This window comes from Triticum urartu, chromosome 1A, assembly GCF_056163025.1.
Source record: "Triticum urartu cultivar PI428250 chromosome 1A, HENAU_Tu73, whole genome shotgun sequence".
NCBI classification, from domain to species: Eukaryota; Viridiplantae; Streptophyta; class Magnoliopsida; order Poales; family Poaceae; genus Triticum; species Triticum urartu.
The window spans coordinates 194195310-194209267 of record NC_141873.1 but is presented as its reverse complement, the minus strand read 5'-3'; the positions used below and the strand labels follow the sequence as shown (position 1 = coordinate 194209267).

Genomic DNA, 13958 nt, shown 5'->3' with positions numbered 1-13958 from the left:
ATCATAGACCGGTGCCATATTTGTTTTGCTTGTCATTTCCAAACCGTGCATCCGATTCCGGTGATCTTTATATCGATTTCAACCGAAATCACCTCACCTTTCCAGTGGCACTCTTGGATTTCCATGTTGAGGCCAGGTTCAATCATTCCTTGTCAAATCTTGCATATGCGTCACATACCGCATCCCGCATATCATACCATGTTTGCATCATGTTGCTTGAGCATTGCACGTGGTTGATTGTGCTCCTTTTGCTTGTTGTTCTTGTTTGGGTAGAGCCAGGAGACGAGTTCGTGAACGAGGAGCCCGTTGAGTTCACTTACGAGGATCAAGTCAACTCTGACAACTTTGCAGGCAAGATGACCATACCCTCGAAATTACTTCTATCTTTGCTTACTAGATGCTCGCTCTTTTGCTATGCCTATGCTACAATACCTACCGCTTTCTTATCATGCCTCCCAAATTGCCATGTCAAACCTCTAACCCACCATGTCCTAGAAAACCATTGTTTGGCTATGTTACCGCTTTGCTCAGCCCCTCTTATAGCGTTGCTAGTTGCAGGTGAAGATTGGAGATCGTTCCTTGTTGGAACATTGTTTATTGTTGGGATATCACTATATTATCTTGTTTATCTTAATGCATCTATATACTTGGTAAAGGGTGGAAGGCTCGGCCTTTTGCCTAGTGTTTTGTTCCACTCTTGCCGCCCTAGTTTCCGTCATATCAGTGTTATGTTCCCGGATTTTGCGTTCCTTACGCGGTTGGGTTATAATGGGAACCCCTTGACAGTTCGCCTTGAATAAAACTCCTCCAGTAATGCCCAACCTTGGTTTTACCATTTGCCACCTAGCCTCTTTTTCCCTGGGGTTTCCGGAGCCCGAGGGTCATCTTTATTTAACCCCCCCCCCCCAGGCCAGTTCTCCTCTAAGTGTTGGTCCAAACTAGAGCCCTGTGCAGCGCCCCCTCGGGGAAACTCGAGATTTGGTTTTAGTTGTATGGAGCGCTCATCTGAGTGTGCCCTAAGACCAAGATATGAGCAGCTCCTATCGGGATTTGTCGGCACATTCGGGTGGTGTTGCTAGATTTGTTTTACCATTGTCGAGGATGTCTTGTAACCGGGATGCCGAGTCTGATCGAATTGTCTTGGGAGAAGGAATATCCTTCGTTGACCGTGAGAGCTTCTGATGGGCTAAGTTGGGACTCCCCTGCAGGGATTTGAACTTTCGAAAGTCGTGCCCGCGGTTATGGGCAGATGGGAATTTGTTAATGTCCGGTTGTAGATAACATGAAACCTAACTTAATTAAAATGAATCAACCGCGTGTGTAACCGTGATGGTCTCTTCTCGGCGGAGTCCGGGAAGTGAACACGGTGTTGGAGTAATGTTTAACGTAGGTTGTTCTAGGATCACTTCTTGGTCATAGTTGTTCGACCGTGCTTTTGCCTTCTCTTCTCGCTCTCATTTGCGTATGTTAGCCACCATATATGCTAGTCGCTTGCTGCAGCTCCACATCATACCTTTTCTTACCTATAAGCTTAAATAGTCTTGATCGCGAGGGTGCGAGATTGCTGAGTCCCCGTGACTCACAGATTACTTCCAAACCAGATGCAGGGACCAATGATACCATTCCAGACGATGCGCTTGAGCTCAAGTGGGAGTTCAATGAAGACTCTCGCCGTTACTATGTGTCTTTCCCAGATGATCAGTAGTGGTGCCCAGTTGGGGTGATCGGGGACCGTGTCGCATGTGGGGGTTGATCTCTTTTGGTATCGTAGTCGGACCATGAGTGTACTGGATGATTGTAATGCTATTCATGTATTTGTGTGACGTGGCGAGTGTAAGCCAACTATGTATCTTTTCCCCTTTATTTATTTACATGGGTTGTTGTGAAGATTACCTTACTTGCAACATTGCTTTCAATGCGGTTATGCCTCTAAGTCGTGCTTCGACACGTAGGAGATATAGCCGCATCGAGGGCGTTACAAAGATTTATGTGGTTGGATCAGAATATCTTGACCTCAACACAAGTGTAAGTGGTTCTATCTCAGAAAATGTATGTTGGAAGTGTAGGCATATTCTGATGGCTCTCTCCACGAATGAAGAGTGGGTGGAGGGGTATATATAGCCTCCACACAATATCTAACCATTACACACAATTTACCAAACTCGGTGGGACCGATTCAGAGAACTCGGTCAGACCGATTTAGTTCATAATGTGATCGTTAGGCATCTCGGTGGGACCGACATGATCAACTCGGTGGGACCGATGTGCTAGGGTTAGGGTAAAGGCTCAACTCAGTTTGACCGATTACAAAAACTCGGTGGGACCAATTTGGGTAAGCAAAACAGAGAGTTGGCCAAGCAAACTCGATGGGACCGATTGCATACCTCGGTGGCACCGAAATTATTGCAACAGGCAACAGAGAGTTTGCAAGCCCATCTCGGTGAGACCGAGATCCCATCAATGAGACCGAATTGATTAGGGTTTCTGGCAGTGGCTATGTCAACAGAACTCGGTGCGCGCCGGATAGAAAGTTTCGGTGGGGCCGAGTTTGACTTTTGGTTTGGGACATATGTGGATATGAGAAAGTAGTTGAGGGCTTTGGAGCATATCACTAAGAATTTTGAGCAAGAACCTCATTAAGCAGCACCTCACCCCCTCTTGATAGTATTGGCTTTTCCTATGGACTCAATGTGATCTTGGATCACTAAAATGAAAAATGTAGAGTCTTGTGCTTTGAGCTTGAGCCAATCCTTTGTCCTCAGCATCTTGAAGGGGTTCCACATCCTCTAGTCCATGCCACTCCATTGTTGAACTTATCTAACATACTAGGTAGAAGCATTAGTCCAACAAGAGATATGTTGACATTAATTACCAAAATCACCCAGGGAGCACTTGTGCTTTCAATCTCCCCCTTTTTGGTAATTGATGACAACATACATCAAAGCTTTAGATAAATATATGGAGAATAAAAAGTAAAGCTTTGGAAAGACATGTAACATGCATAAGCTCCCCCTACATGTATGCAATCATGTAAATATGGAATATAGGAGCATGTGAAGGCATAAGCATGACAGAGTAAGCAATGTGTTACATGTATCTTGGTTATATGCATCAGAGCAAATGATGTGAATATAGGAAGTGTGCCTTCATGCTCATGACTCCTTCTTGCAAACAGTATGTACATCAGCAAGAAATCCTCATACACATGACTGTGATGTATATACTTACCTTGTTGTCTTGAGTTAGCTTAGGAAGGAATGAACTTGAGTAAACAAGGTTAGATAACACAGATACACCTACTAGCCAAAGAGAACAAATTAAACCACAAGAGTACCAAGACTGGGATGACATGTAGAGAGTGAGTACTGAGTACTTCATTGGATATAGACATGTCCCCAAAGGTAAAGATGTGCGATGAATTCAAGGATTTCCTTCCCTTAGATGTCTTGCTCCCCCTGAATCTAGCATGGGATACTGGGAGAAGATAGGGAACAGAAAATCAGAGCAAAGAAAATAAACAGAGTTAATGCAAACAATCAACTATGAACATGTCTTCCCCCTCCTAAAGACATGTGACTTCTCTCCTCTTGAACACCAAGCATCTGGGGTTTCTTACACTCTCCCCTGAGTATTCTCTCCCCCTATAGAAGTGATCTGTCTCTTCCCCTCTGACATCAATTTCCAAGAAGGGTTGTTCTGGATTTTTGTTACAAATGGGTTCGGTCCTTGAGTCACAAAGCAAAGTAGCAAGTCGAATGTGATGCTGGTAGAGGACAAGAATCATTGAGTGGAGCTGGAGCAAAAAGAATGCAGGAACAAGTGGCAAGCTGTCTTTCCTGCAGTGAAATGGGTAGCGCCGAGTTGTGTGCTTCGGTGGCGCCGAAAGGATTCGGTTGTACCGAAGGAAACAAACCGGTGTGACCGAGTTCATCACAATGAGAACACTTGTCACCTCAGCTCACTAGGCAGGTAAAATCTCACAAGGATTTGCAAGGAATTTGCTGAAAGATTTGCAATGAATTGGATGCAGGGAATGCAGAAAAACAAAAGAAATCTAGATGAAGTTTTTTTTGAAAGGGGAAACAAATATGCATGAGAAAAATGCAAGAGCACAGAAAAACAAAAGAGAACTTCATCTAGAATTGGTCGGCGACAATGTCGCCTATGTTAGAGTATATTGACTTAGGAATCAAGTGAGATCACTTGATCATAGGTCATACTCATAGTTTTAAGCTCAAAATGGGGTTACCATTTTTCGTTTAAGCATCTTGATGTATTCACATATTGTTGAGTTGCTTTGACCCATGACTTGGAGTAAAGCTTCTCTAAGATGGAATAACATACCTTGGGTGGTGGTGTTGATCTTGATCATGTAGTTGGACTTGTGTGGGTTGCTCAAGGTTGATGTAGCTCATCAAGAGTTGGGAGCACCACTTGGAATTTGAGTTCATATATCTACATGGGTTAGTCTTGCAAGGAAGAGCACTTGTGTATAGAAAATGACAATCATAAGACTTAATATAGAATTTGTCAAAGGATATGTTTGAAGGGTTTCGTGCTTCTTTGTCTTCAACAACCATATTATAGAGACTTGGTGATGTAGAAATTGCTCATGATGTGAGTGGATTGCAATCTCATAGATTTAGATTCATCCAAGTACCTACAAGGGTTAGATAGCATGCAAGGGTGCAAATATATCCAAGACATATAAATAGCAACATGAAAGAAATATCAAGGATTAGTCAAGGGCTCATGCCTTGCATGTATCCAAATGGAGTTTCTACTCCAAGTTTGAAGCATCAATGATGTTCAATTCACCTCTCAAACAACAAAAGACTTTCTCATCAAGCAGTTTGGTGAATATATCCGCCAATTGCTTATCGGTGAGAACATGCTTAAGATCAATGTCCCCTTTGGCAACGTGATCTTGAATAAAATGATGACGAACTTCAATATGCTTAGTTCGAGAATGTTGCACGGGATTGTGAGCAATCTTGATAGCACTTTCATTGTCACAAAGCAATGGAACATGTTTCACATATACCCCATAGTCCTTGAGAGTTTGGGTCATCCAAAGTAATTGAGCACAACATGAACCAACGGCAATGTATTCCGCTTTGGTGGTGGATAAGGATACCGAGTTTTTTTTCTTGGAAGACCAAGACACAAGAGATCTATCAAGAAATCGACAAGTACCTGAAGTGGTCAACCTTATCTCCGGCATAGTCCGAATCGGAGTAACCAACAAGATCGAAAGAAGACCTCTTAGGATACCAAATGCCAAATTTTGGTGTGTGTATTAAGTATCTCACTATCCTTTTCACAGCCTTAAGATAACATTCTTTATGGGCCACTTGATATCATGCACACATGCACACACTTAGCATAATATCGGGACGAGAGGCACATAGATATAACAATGAGCCAATCATGGAGCGGTAAACCTTTTGATCAACCGGTTCACCATCTTTGGTCAAATCAAGATGTCCACTAGTAGGCATGGGTGTAGTCATACCTTTGCATTCTTGCATGTTGAACTTCTTGAATAAGTCCTTGGTGTACATTGTTTGAGAGACAAAGGTACCTCCTTAGTTTGTTTGATTTGCAAACCAAGAAAGAATTTGAGTTCACTCATCATAGACATCTCAAACTTCTCCGACATTAGCTTTCCAAACTTCTCACTAAAATGAGGGTTAGTCGAACCAAATATTATACCATTAACATAAATTTGGCACACAAATAGTTCTCCATTAACCCTTTTAGTAAAAAGAGTAGAATATATTTTTCCAATTTCAAAGCCTTTTTCAATAAGGAACTTGGTCAAGCATTTATACCACGCTCTAGGAGCTTGTTTAAGACCATAAAGAGCTTTGTGAAGATTGTAAACATGATTAGGTTTCTTATGATCGACAAAGCCGGGAGGTTGCTTAACATAAACTTCCTCCTCAACTTCACCATTTAAAAAAGAACTTTTAATGTCCATTTGGTACAAGGTGATATCATGGTGATTAGCATAAGCAAGTAACATGCGAATGGACTCAAGTCTAGCAACGGGGGCATATGTCTCACCATAGTCCATACCTTCGACTTGAGTGTAGCCTTGGGCGACTAGACGTGCTTTGTTGCGAACAACTTGTCCATCTTCATCTTGCTTGTTGTGAAACACCCATTTGGTACCGATGATGTTGTGGTTGTTGTCGTGCTTCTCAACCAATGTCCACACTTGATTTCTCTCAAAGTTGTGTAGCTCTTCATGCATGGCATTTATCCAATCTGGATCTTCCAATGCTTATTCAACCTTCATAGGTTCAATGCTAGAGATGAATGAATAATGTTTACAAAAGTTAGCCAAACGAGTTTTAGAGTGAGTGATTCTCCCGGTTTGGATATCATTGTAGATTTGCTCGACGGGATGGTCTTTGGCGACTCTTGCTCGAACTTGTGGGAGCTTTTGCTTGGCTCGGGGTGGAACAGCCATTTCATCTTGTTCTTCTTCTTGGCCTTCTTCATTTTTGACCTTGTCATTCTCTTGTCGTGGTGGAGAAGGAGGCTGTTGATGTTCATCTTGGTGTACTTCCTTGTTTTCTTCGTCTTGGTGTGTCCCACTTGTGGATGCTTCAGTATCAACTCTTGGTTCACCTTGTCGTGGGGTGGAAGCTTCCACTTGGACGGACGAGGTACTTTCCTTCACCTCCGTTGGATGAATCTTGCCAATAGACAAGTCTTGGATTGCTTCCGAAGGGTCTTTGTCTCCTACATCAATTGGCAATTGCTCTACTTGCGAGCCGTTAGATTCATCAAACTTCACATCTACTGTCTCTTCAACCTTTCGGGTGAAATTATTGTAGACACGGTAAGTGTCAGAGTTTGAGCCATAACCAAGAAGGAAACCTTGAAGAGCTTTAGGAGAAAATTTAGAACGACGATGCTTATCAAGAATGTAGCACTTTGAGCCGAATACTCGAAAGTATCCAACTTGGGGTTTGTTACCGGTGAGGAACTCGTATGTCATCTTGCCGAGTAGCTTGTGAAGATACAAGCGATTTGTTGCATGACAAGCTATCTCAACCGCTTCCGCCCAAAAGTGTTTTGGAGTCTTGTACTCATCAAGCATCGTTCTTGCCATCTCAATAAGTGTCCGGTTCTTCCTCTCAACAACTCCATTTTGTTGAGGTGTGTACATAGCCGAGAACTCGTGTGAAATCCCCTCTTCGTCAAGAAAGGTATCCACATTTGTGTTCTTGAACTCCATTCCGTTGTCGCTCCGAACCTTCTCGATCTTCACTTCAAATTGATTTTGGGCCTTCCTAGCGAAGTTTTTGAAGATCTTTTGGACCTGCGATTTATCATCAAGGAAGCACACCCACGTAAATATTGAAAAATCATCGACTATGACTAGACCAAATGAGATACCACCGAGACTCTTGTAGGCATAGGGACCAAAGACATCCATGTGAAGTAGCTCGAGCGGTCTTCTCGTGGTCATGATGTTCTTCACGGGGTGACTCCCTCCAACTTGTTTTCCTGCTTGACAAGCACTACAAAGTCTATCCTTGTCAAATATAACATATTTTACTCCAAGGATATGATCACCTTTAATAAGCTTATCAAGATTTCGCATGCCCACATGACCTAGCCTTCTATGCCACTACCAGCCTTTAGAAGATTTAGCAATTAAGCAAATTCTAGGTTGAGCCTTTTTAGTGAAATCAACAATGTAAAGATCACCTCTACGTATACCGGTAAAGACCATTTTATGATTGTCTCTTCGAAACACTTGGCTATCTACTTCAGTAAATAGGACATTGAAACCGAAATCAGCAAGTCCAGATACTGAAAGTAAATTGTACCCAAGAGATTCAACAAGCATGAAGTTTTGTATGGAGCTATCATGTGAGATGGCCACCTTACCGAGGCTAACCACCTTACCCTTTGAGTTATCACCAAAAGTGACATACTTTCGAGGGCCGTCATTTTCAGCAAGCTCACAAAACATATCTTTGTCTCCGGTCATATGATCAGTACATCCACTATCAAGAACCCATTCCTTTCCTCCAGCCATGTAGCTGCGAAGATTAGCCATAAGACCAAAGTGTCTCATCGCATCATCAAGATCATAGTCACTATCATCATCCTCATCATAGTATCTGTGTTCAACATCATCATGTGATGGATCAACTCCTAGAGAGGGTAATTCATTAGAAGTATGACCATAACAATGTTCATATCTATGGATTCTAATGACTTCAGAAATGATATTGCTAATATTTCCCACATCTCCTTTTGCACTCGTAAGATTAGTAAGCTCAAATAAGCAATCACCAAACTTGGGATCATTAGAACTCATCTTACTCAAGACAATAGACTTATGAAGAATCTCATCTAGAATTTTCAAGGAATAGTTTGGGAATCCTTCCTCAAGGAATCTCCATAAGGTGTAGGCACAATCAAAAGTAGGCAAGCTAGCAAGCAAGTTTCTAGGCAACCCTCTAGTGATTAAATTGACCGTTCTAAGATTACGGATCATGTCAATAGACTCATCAAGGGTAGGATGCAAAGGATCAACAATGCGAGCACAAGGAGTAGTAATGTACTTGGTCAAATGATATTCATTTAAAATCTCAAGCATCTCATTTTCCCACTCATGAAAGAACTCTCCATCAAGAATAGGCACTCTACGTCTAAGACTACCCAACATAGACTCATCCATCTTCCTCCAAAGGTGTTTGAACCAAAGCAATGGAGACCAATGCTCTGATACCAATTGTGGGATCGAGAAGAGGTGTCTAGAGGGGGGTGAATAGACTCTTAGCAAGAAAAGTTGCAGTTTTTAATTTCTTTAAGTTGAAGTGGAGTTTTGGCACAAGTTTGAGCATTCACAATACATATCAAGCAAGCATGACAAGAGTATATGAGCAGCGGAAAGTAAATCATGCAAGTTGCAAGAATGTAAAGGGATGGGGTTGGAGTGTGCAAACGCAATTTGAGACACGGAGATTTTTGGTGTGGTTCTGATAGGTGGTGCTATCGTACATCCATGTTGATGGAGACTTCAACCCACGAAGGGTAACGGTTGCGCGAGTCCATGGAGGGCTCCACCCACGAAGGGTCCACGAAGAAGCAACCTTGTCTATCCCACCATGGTCGTCTCCCACAAAGGACTTGCCTCACTCGGGTAGATCTTCACGAAGTAGGCGATCTCCTTGCCCTTACAAACTCCTTGGTTCAACTCCACAATCTTGACGGAGGCTCCCAAGTGACACCTAACCAATCTAGGAGACACCACTCTCCAAAAGGTAATAGATGGTGTGTTGATGATGAACTCCTTGCTCTTGTGCTTCAAGTGATAGTCTCCTCAACACTCAACTCTCTCTCATAGGATTTGATTTGGTAGAAAGATGATTTGAGTGGAAAGAAACTTGAGGAAGGCTAGAGATCAAGATTTATGTGGTTGAATTGGAATATCTTGACCTCAACACAAGTGTACGTGGTTCTCTCTCAGAAAATGTATGTTGGAAGTGTAGGCATATTTTGATGGCTCTCTCCATGAATGAAGAGTGGGTGGAGGGGTATATATAGCCTCCACAAAAAATCTAACCATTACACACAATTTACCAAACTTGGTGGGACCAATTTAGAGAACTCGGTCAGACCGATTTAGTTCATAATGTGACCGTTAGGCATTTCGATGGGACCGACATGGTCAACTCGGTGGGACCGATGTGCTAGGGTTAGGGTAAAGCCTCAACTCGGTTTGACCGATTACACAAACTCGGTGGGACCGATTTGGGTAATAAGCGAAACAGAGAGTTGGCCAAGCAGACTCGGTGGGACCGATTGCATACCTCGGTGGCACCGAAATTATTGCAATAGGCAACAGAGAGTTTACAAACCCATCTCGACGACACCGAGATCCCATCGGTGAGACAGAATTGATTAGGGTTTCTGGCAGTGGCTATGTCAAGAGAACTCGGTGGCGCCGGATAGAATGTTTTGGTGGGGCCGAGTTTGACTTTTGGTTTGGGACATATGTGGATATGAGAAAGTAGTTGAGGGCTTTGGAGCATATCACTAAGCATTTTGAGCAAGAACCTCATTAAGCAGCACCTCACCCCCTCTTGATAGTATCGCTTTTCCTATGGACTCAATGTGATCTTGGATCACTAAAATGAAAAATGTAGAGTCTTGTGCTTTGAGCTTGAGCCAATCCTTTGTCCTCAGCATCTTGAAGGGGTTCCACATCCTCTAGTCCATGCCACTCCATTGTTGAACTTATTTGAAACATACTAGGTAGAAGCATTAGTCCAACAAGAGATATGTTGACATTAATTACCAAAATCACCCAGGGAGCACTTGTGCTTTCAGTATTCATAGATGGAAATCAAGACACGTCCAATGCAAAATAAACTAAGGTCACAGAACCAGTTTAGCACTTCCAGCGTTCATGGATGCAACATTGAACATCTCAACTCCAAGGGATCACGAGATCCCTTTTAACATCAGACGCAAACAACCAGACCACTTCTCTAGATGTATCTACCAAGGCTCGGTGTACAAAGCCAGTGGACCCGAACCATCCCTCCCTCCGGGCGGTGGCATTGAGGTCCTCCACCTCGGCGACCTCGGGCGTCGCAATCACCTGGACGATCATCTGCGTGACGCAGTCTCCGAGCTTCACGGCGAAGTTCGCCTCCGAGTGGTTGAATAGCATGGGTCCCGCCTGGTTGTGGTAGTCTGCATCAATCACCCCTGCGCCCACGTCGGGGAAGTAAACACTTATTAGTTCACGTCCTCGTTCAAATCTAGTAGAGTATTTTCTTTGTTTTTAGCACATGCACATGAATCAATAATAACAACCACAGGCTTGTCCTTACTTGTTGCACGAGACGTGAAGAAGGTCGGTTCCCCTCCTTGTTGAATCCAAGGAAGACACTGCCCCGAGACATGAAGAAGGCCAGCTCCCCTCCTTGTGCAAATAGCTCAGGTGCATGAAGTTGTAAAGAAACTAAATACAATGAACTCATTGTAATGTATAACAACAAGAAAAACATGCATCCTAAAGAAAAAAAATCATTCTATGAGTCTGGTGTCGGTGCACAAAAGTAGGGGCTCTCTTTTGTACCCTTTTACTTGTGCACAGACAATTAGAGCCACGCCCACGGCCATACCTAGCGGGTCAGAGGAAGCAGAAGCACAAGAATACCAGAGCAGCACTCCAGCCAGGAGCATGAGACAACCAAAACAACGCCAAGACCAGAGACACAAAGAGCAAGATGGCGAGGTGGACACCCCCCCCCCCCCCGCCCCCCGCAGCCCTGGCAAGAGCCTTGTCGGGGCAACATGCCCAATGCCAATAGAGTGTGCCACCCTTGATCCCAAGGGTTCCAATACCATCAACCACATTGGAACCAAGGATCGGGAGGCACCTCCATGGTGGCATGCAGATCTTTGTGAAGATTATAAGCACACAAGATCAGATGAGGACCAGAAGACGACGATCCTCGGCAAGATCCTTGCCGAGGAAATCCATGAGACCCCAGAAAGATCCTTGTCGGGGACGACTGCGATGCCATGGCAAGACCCTTGCTGGGGCCCGGCAAGACCCTTGCCGAGGACACCTACGGGGCCACAGCCAGGCCCATGTCTGCCCAGACCCCACCGCCGTTCCCATGCAGTTACTAGCCCAACCAACTGGGCAGGCACCTGCATGGCGACGTGCGGCCTCCAGGCCAACTCAGCAAGCACCTGCATGGTGGCATGCAGATCTTCGTGAAGACCCTACCACCACGCCATCTCAGCAGCCTACCAGCTTACGTGGCGCTGCATGCCTCGTTGTACTGGACGTGCGTCGAAGCGAGACGGAACGGTGACAGAAGGGACGGGCCTCTTTACCTTCCCTAATAAAGCAACGGGACACCTAAGGAGCGCATTTAATGCGCCTTGTCCCGTAATACAGGCAATAAGCTTGTACACTGTTTACCTTTCCACCTCCTGTGTGCCACTGTGGCGACCCCTTTTCGACTATAAAAGGAGGCCCGAGGTGTACTGGAGAGGGATTCGGACCTTTTGGACTATGGATGCACCGCAACTAGTTTGAAAGCTCAAGAACACTCAAATATACACCAAAGCAAGACTAGGGTATTACGCATCCTTGCGGCCCAAACCTGGGTAAACGATCCTCGTGCTGGCTACTAGACCCGCTCTTTGCACAACTCCGCTCCCACCAACCGTATAAGGGATCCCAGTGATCCCATAGGTGTCGTTCCCACTGACATCTCTGGCGTGCCAGGTAGGGGCGTAGTCATGGAAATCTGGTCTAGTTGGCGTGGCGGCTTCGTCGTGGTCGTCACCCCAAGGAAGAAGACAACCGAACGACCAGCATCATTTGCGGATGCAGTAAACACTCGCGCGGTGACAGAAAAGCTAAGTCATTCAAAACTTTGAGTAATTCTTTTATGTATAAGGTTGTTTTCCTCGGAGATCCTGCTCTTGGTATGAAAAACCTGCACGCTATGGGGGCCTTCCGCAATTGGCAACGCCCTTGTTCTATTTGGAGTCTGCTCAACAGTTCAAGCGGCCGCGCCGAGAACGGCGAGGTGGGCTTCCAGCTATCGGCAGCACCCTTATTCTATTTTGAGTCCGCTCGACAGTTCAAACGGCCGTGCTGAGAATGGCAAGGTGGTTTACTTGGCCGCAGGCACACCAGACCGGTTGCGAGGATCCGTCCTCGAAACATCGCAGCCTGGGTTCGCATGCCGGCAAGCCTATCCAGTTAAGCATAGGGTGTACATACAAAGAACGATCGAACAGGGACATAACATGCATCGTTTCATGGTACTGCAGAGTTATATTACATCAATTGTTGTTGCGGTTCTAACTAAAGATAAAAATTGTCTTGGTAATGAACCTGCAGCAGCGATGAGAAACGGGGTGCCTGGTCCCGGCGCTGCCCTCTATCCTCTGAACTCCGTCGACGCGGCTGATGACGGGCTCGATACACTCTTCGAGCGCCACGAGGTCCAGACCCTCCGGCAAGCTCTCCAGCGCAGCGTCAAAGTCGAAGTTGGGGTTCCAGTACGCCACCTTGGTGAGGACCTTGGTCAGGACACCCAGGCAAAGCCTCCGGGCCTCATTGGCCAGGGTGGTCGCTTTGTTGGAGCGGAACTGCTCCAGAGCTCCAAGAACGCCCTCGAAGAACAGGGTCAGTCTGGCGTTGGGACTCACGTTCGGCTCCGGGACGTACCCCACGTACGGCATCCCCATGGTAGCCAGCTGCGTGGTGATCCTGCCAGCGATGTCTGCGAGGCGGGTGATCTAGAGGTTTTTGCCCTTCATGAAATCTGCGTGGTTGGCGGCGTCATTCCTCCGCAGCTGCCTCTCGGCCTCCAGATTTTTGGTCAGGGTATCCTCTCGGGCCCTAACCTCCGAAAGCGTCTCCTCGAGGCCCTCCAGCTTCAGCTTCAGATCCCTGATGGAGTCATTGGCCTCGGAGAGCAGCTCAACCTTGCTGAGGATTGTGGCCTGCGCATCAGCTAAGTTACCTTTGGCCGCGTCCCTCTCTCTGTCAGCTCCAGGACCTGCTTCTTCAGCCCGTCCCGCTCCACCTCCAGCTCGTTCACCTTGCCGGCCTGGACCTTGGCCTGAGCATTGAGTGCCTCCTAGTGCCTCTGCTCCAACTCCCGGGTCCGCTGCACGACAAGGCTCTCGACCTCCTGTAGGATCTAGAAGTAGATGTGTCTAGAGGGGGGGTGATTAGACACTTAGTGCTAAAGTTGCAATTTTTAGGCCTTTTTGGTTTGAGTGGAGTTTTAGGCACAATTTCAACATACACAATACATATCAAGCAAGCATGCAAAGAGTATATGAGCAGCGGAATGTAAAGCATGCAACTTGCAAGAATGTAAGGGGAAGGGTTTGGAGAATTCAAACGCAATTGGAGACACTGATGTTTTTCCCGT

General features: G+C 45.4%; 1 protein-coding gene across 1 annotated transcript; it reads right to left on the bottom strand.

Annotated features, from left to right (window-relative positions):
• Positions 1–10465: 10465 nt before the first annotated feature.
• On the bottom strand, positions 10466–13263 carry LOC147990577 (deoxyuridine 5'-triphosphate nucleotidohydrolase-like). Its single transcript, XM_087538294.1, has 2 exons — positions 12908–13263; positions 10466–10802 (listed from the first exon to the last, which is right to left on the bottom strand). Exons 1-2 carry the CDS (start codon positions 13261–13263, stop codon positions 10466–10468), a joined length of 693 nt encoding a protein of 230 aa, XP_087394420.1.
• Positions 13264–13958: the final 695 nt, after the last annotated feature.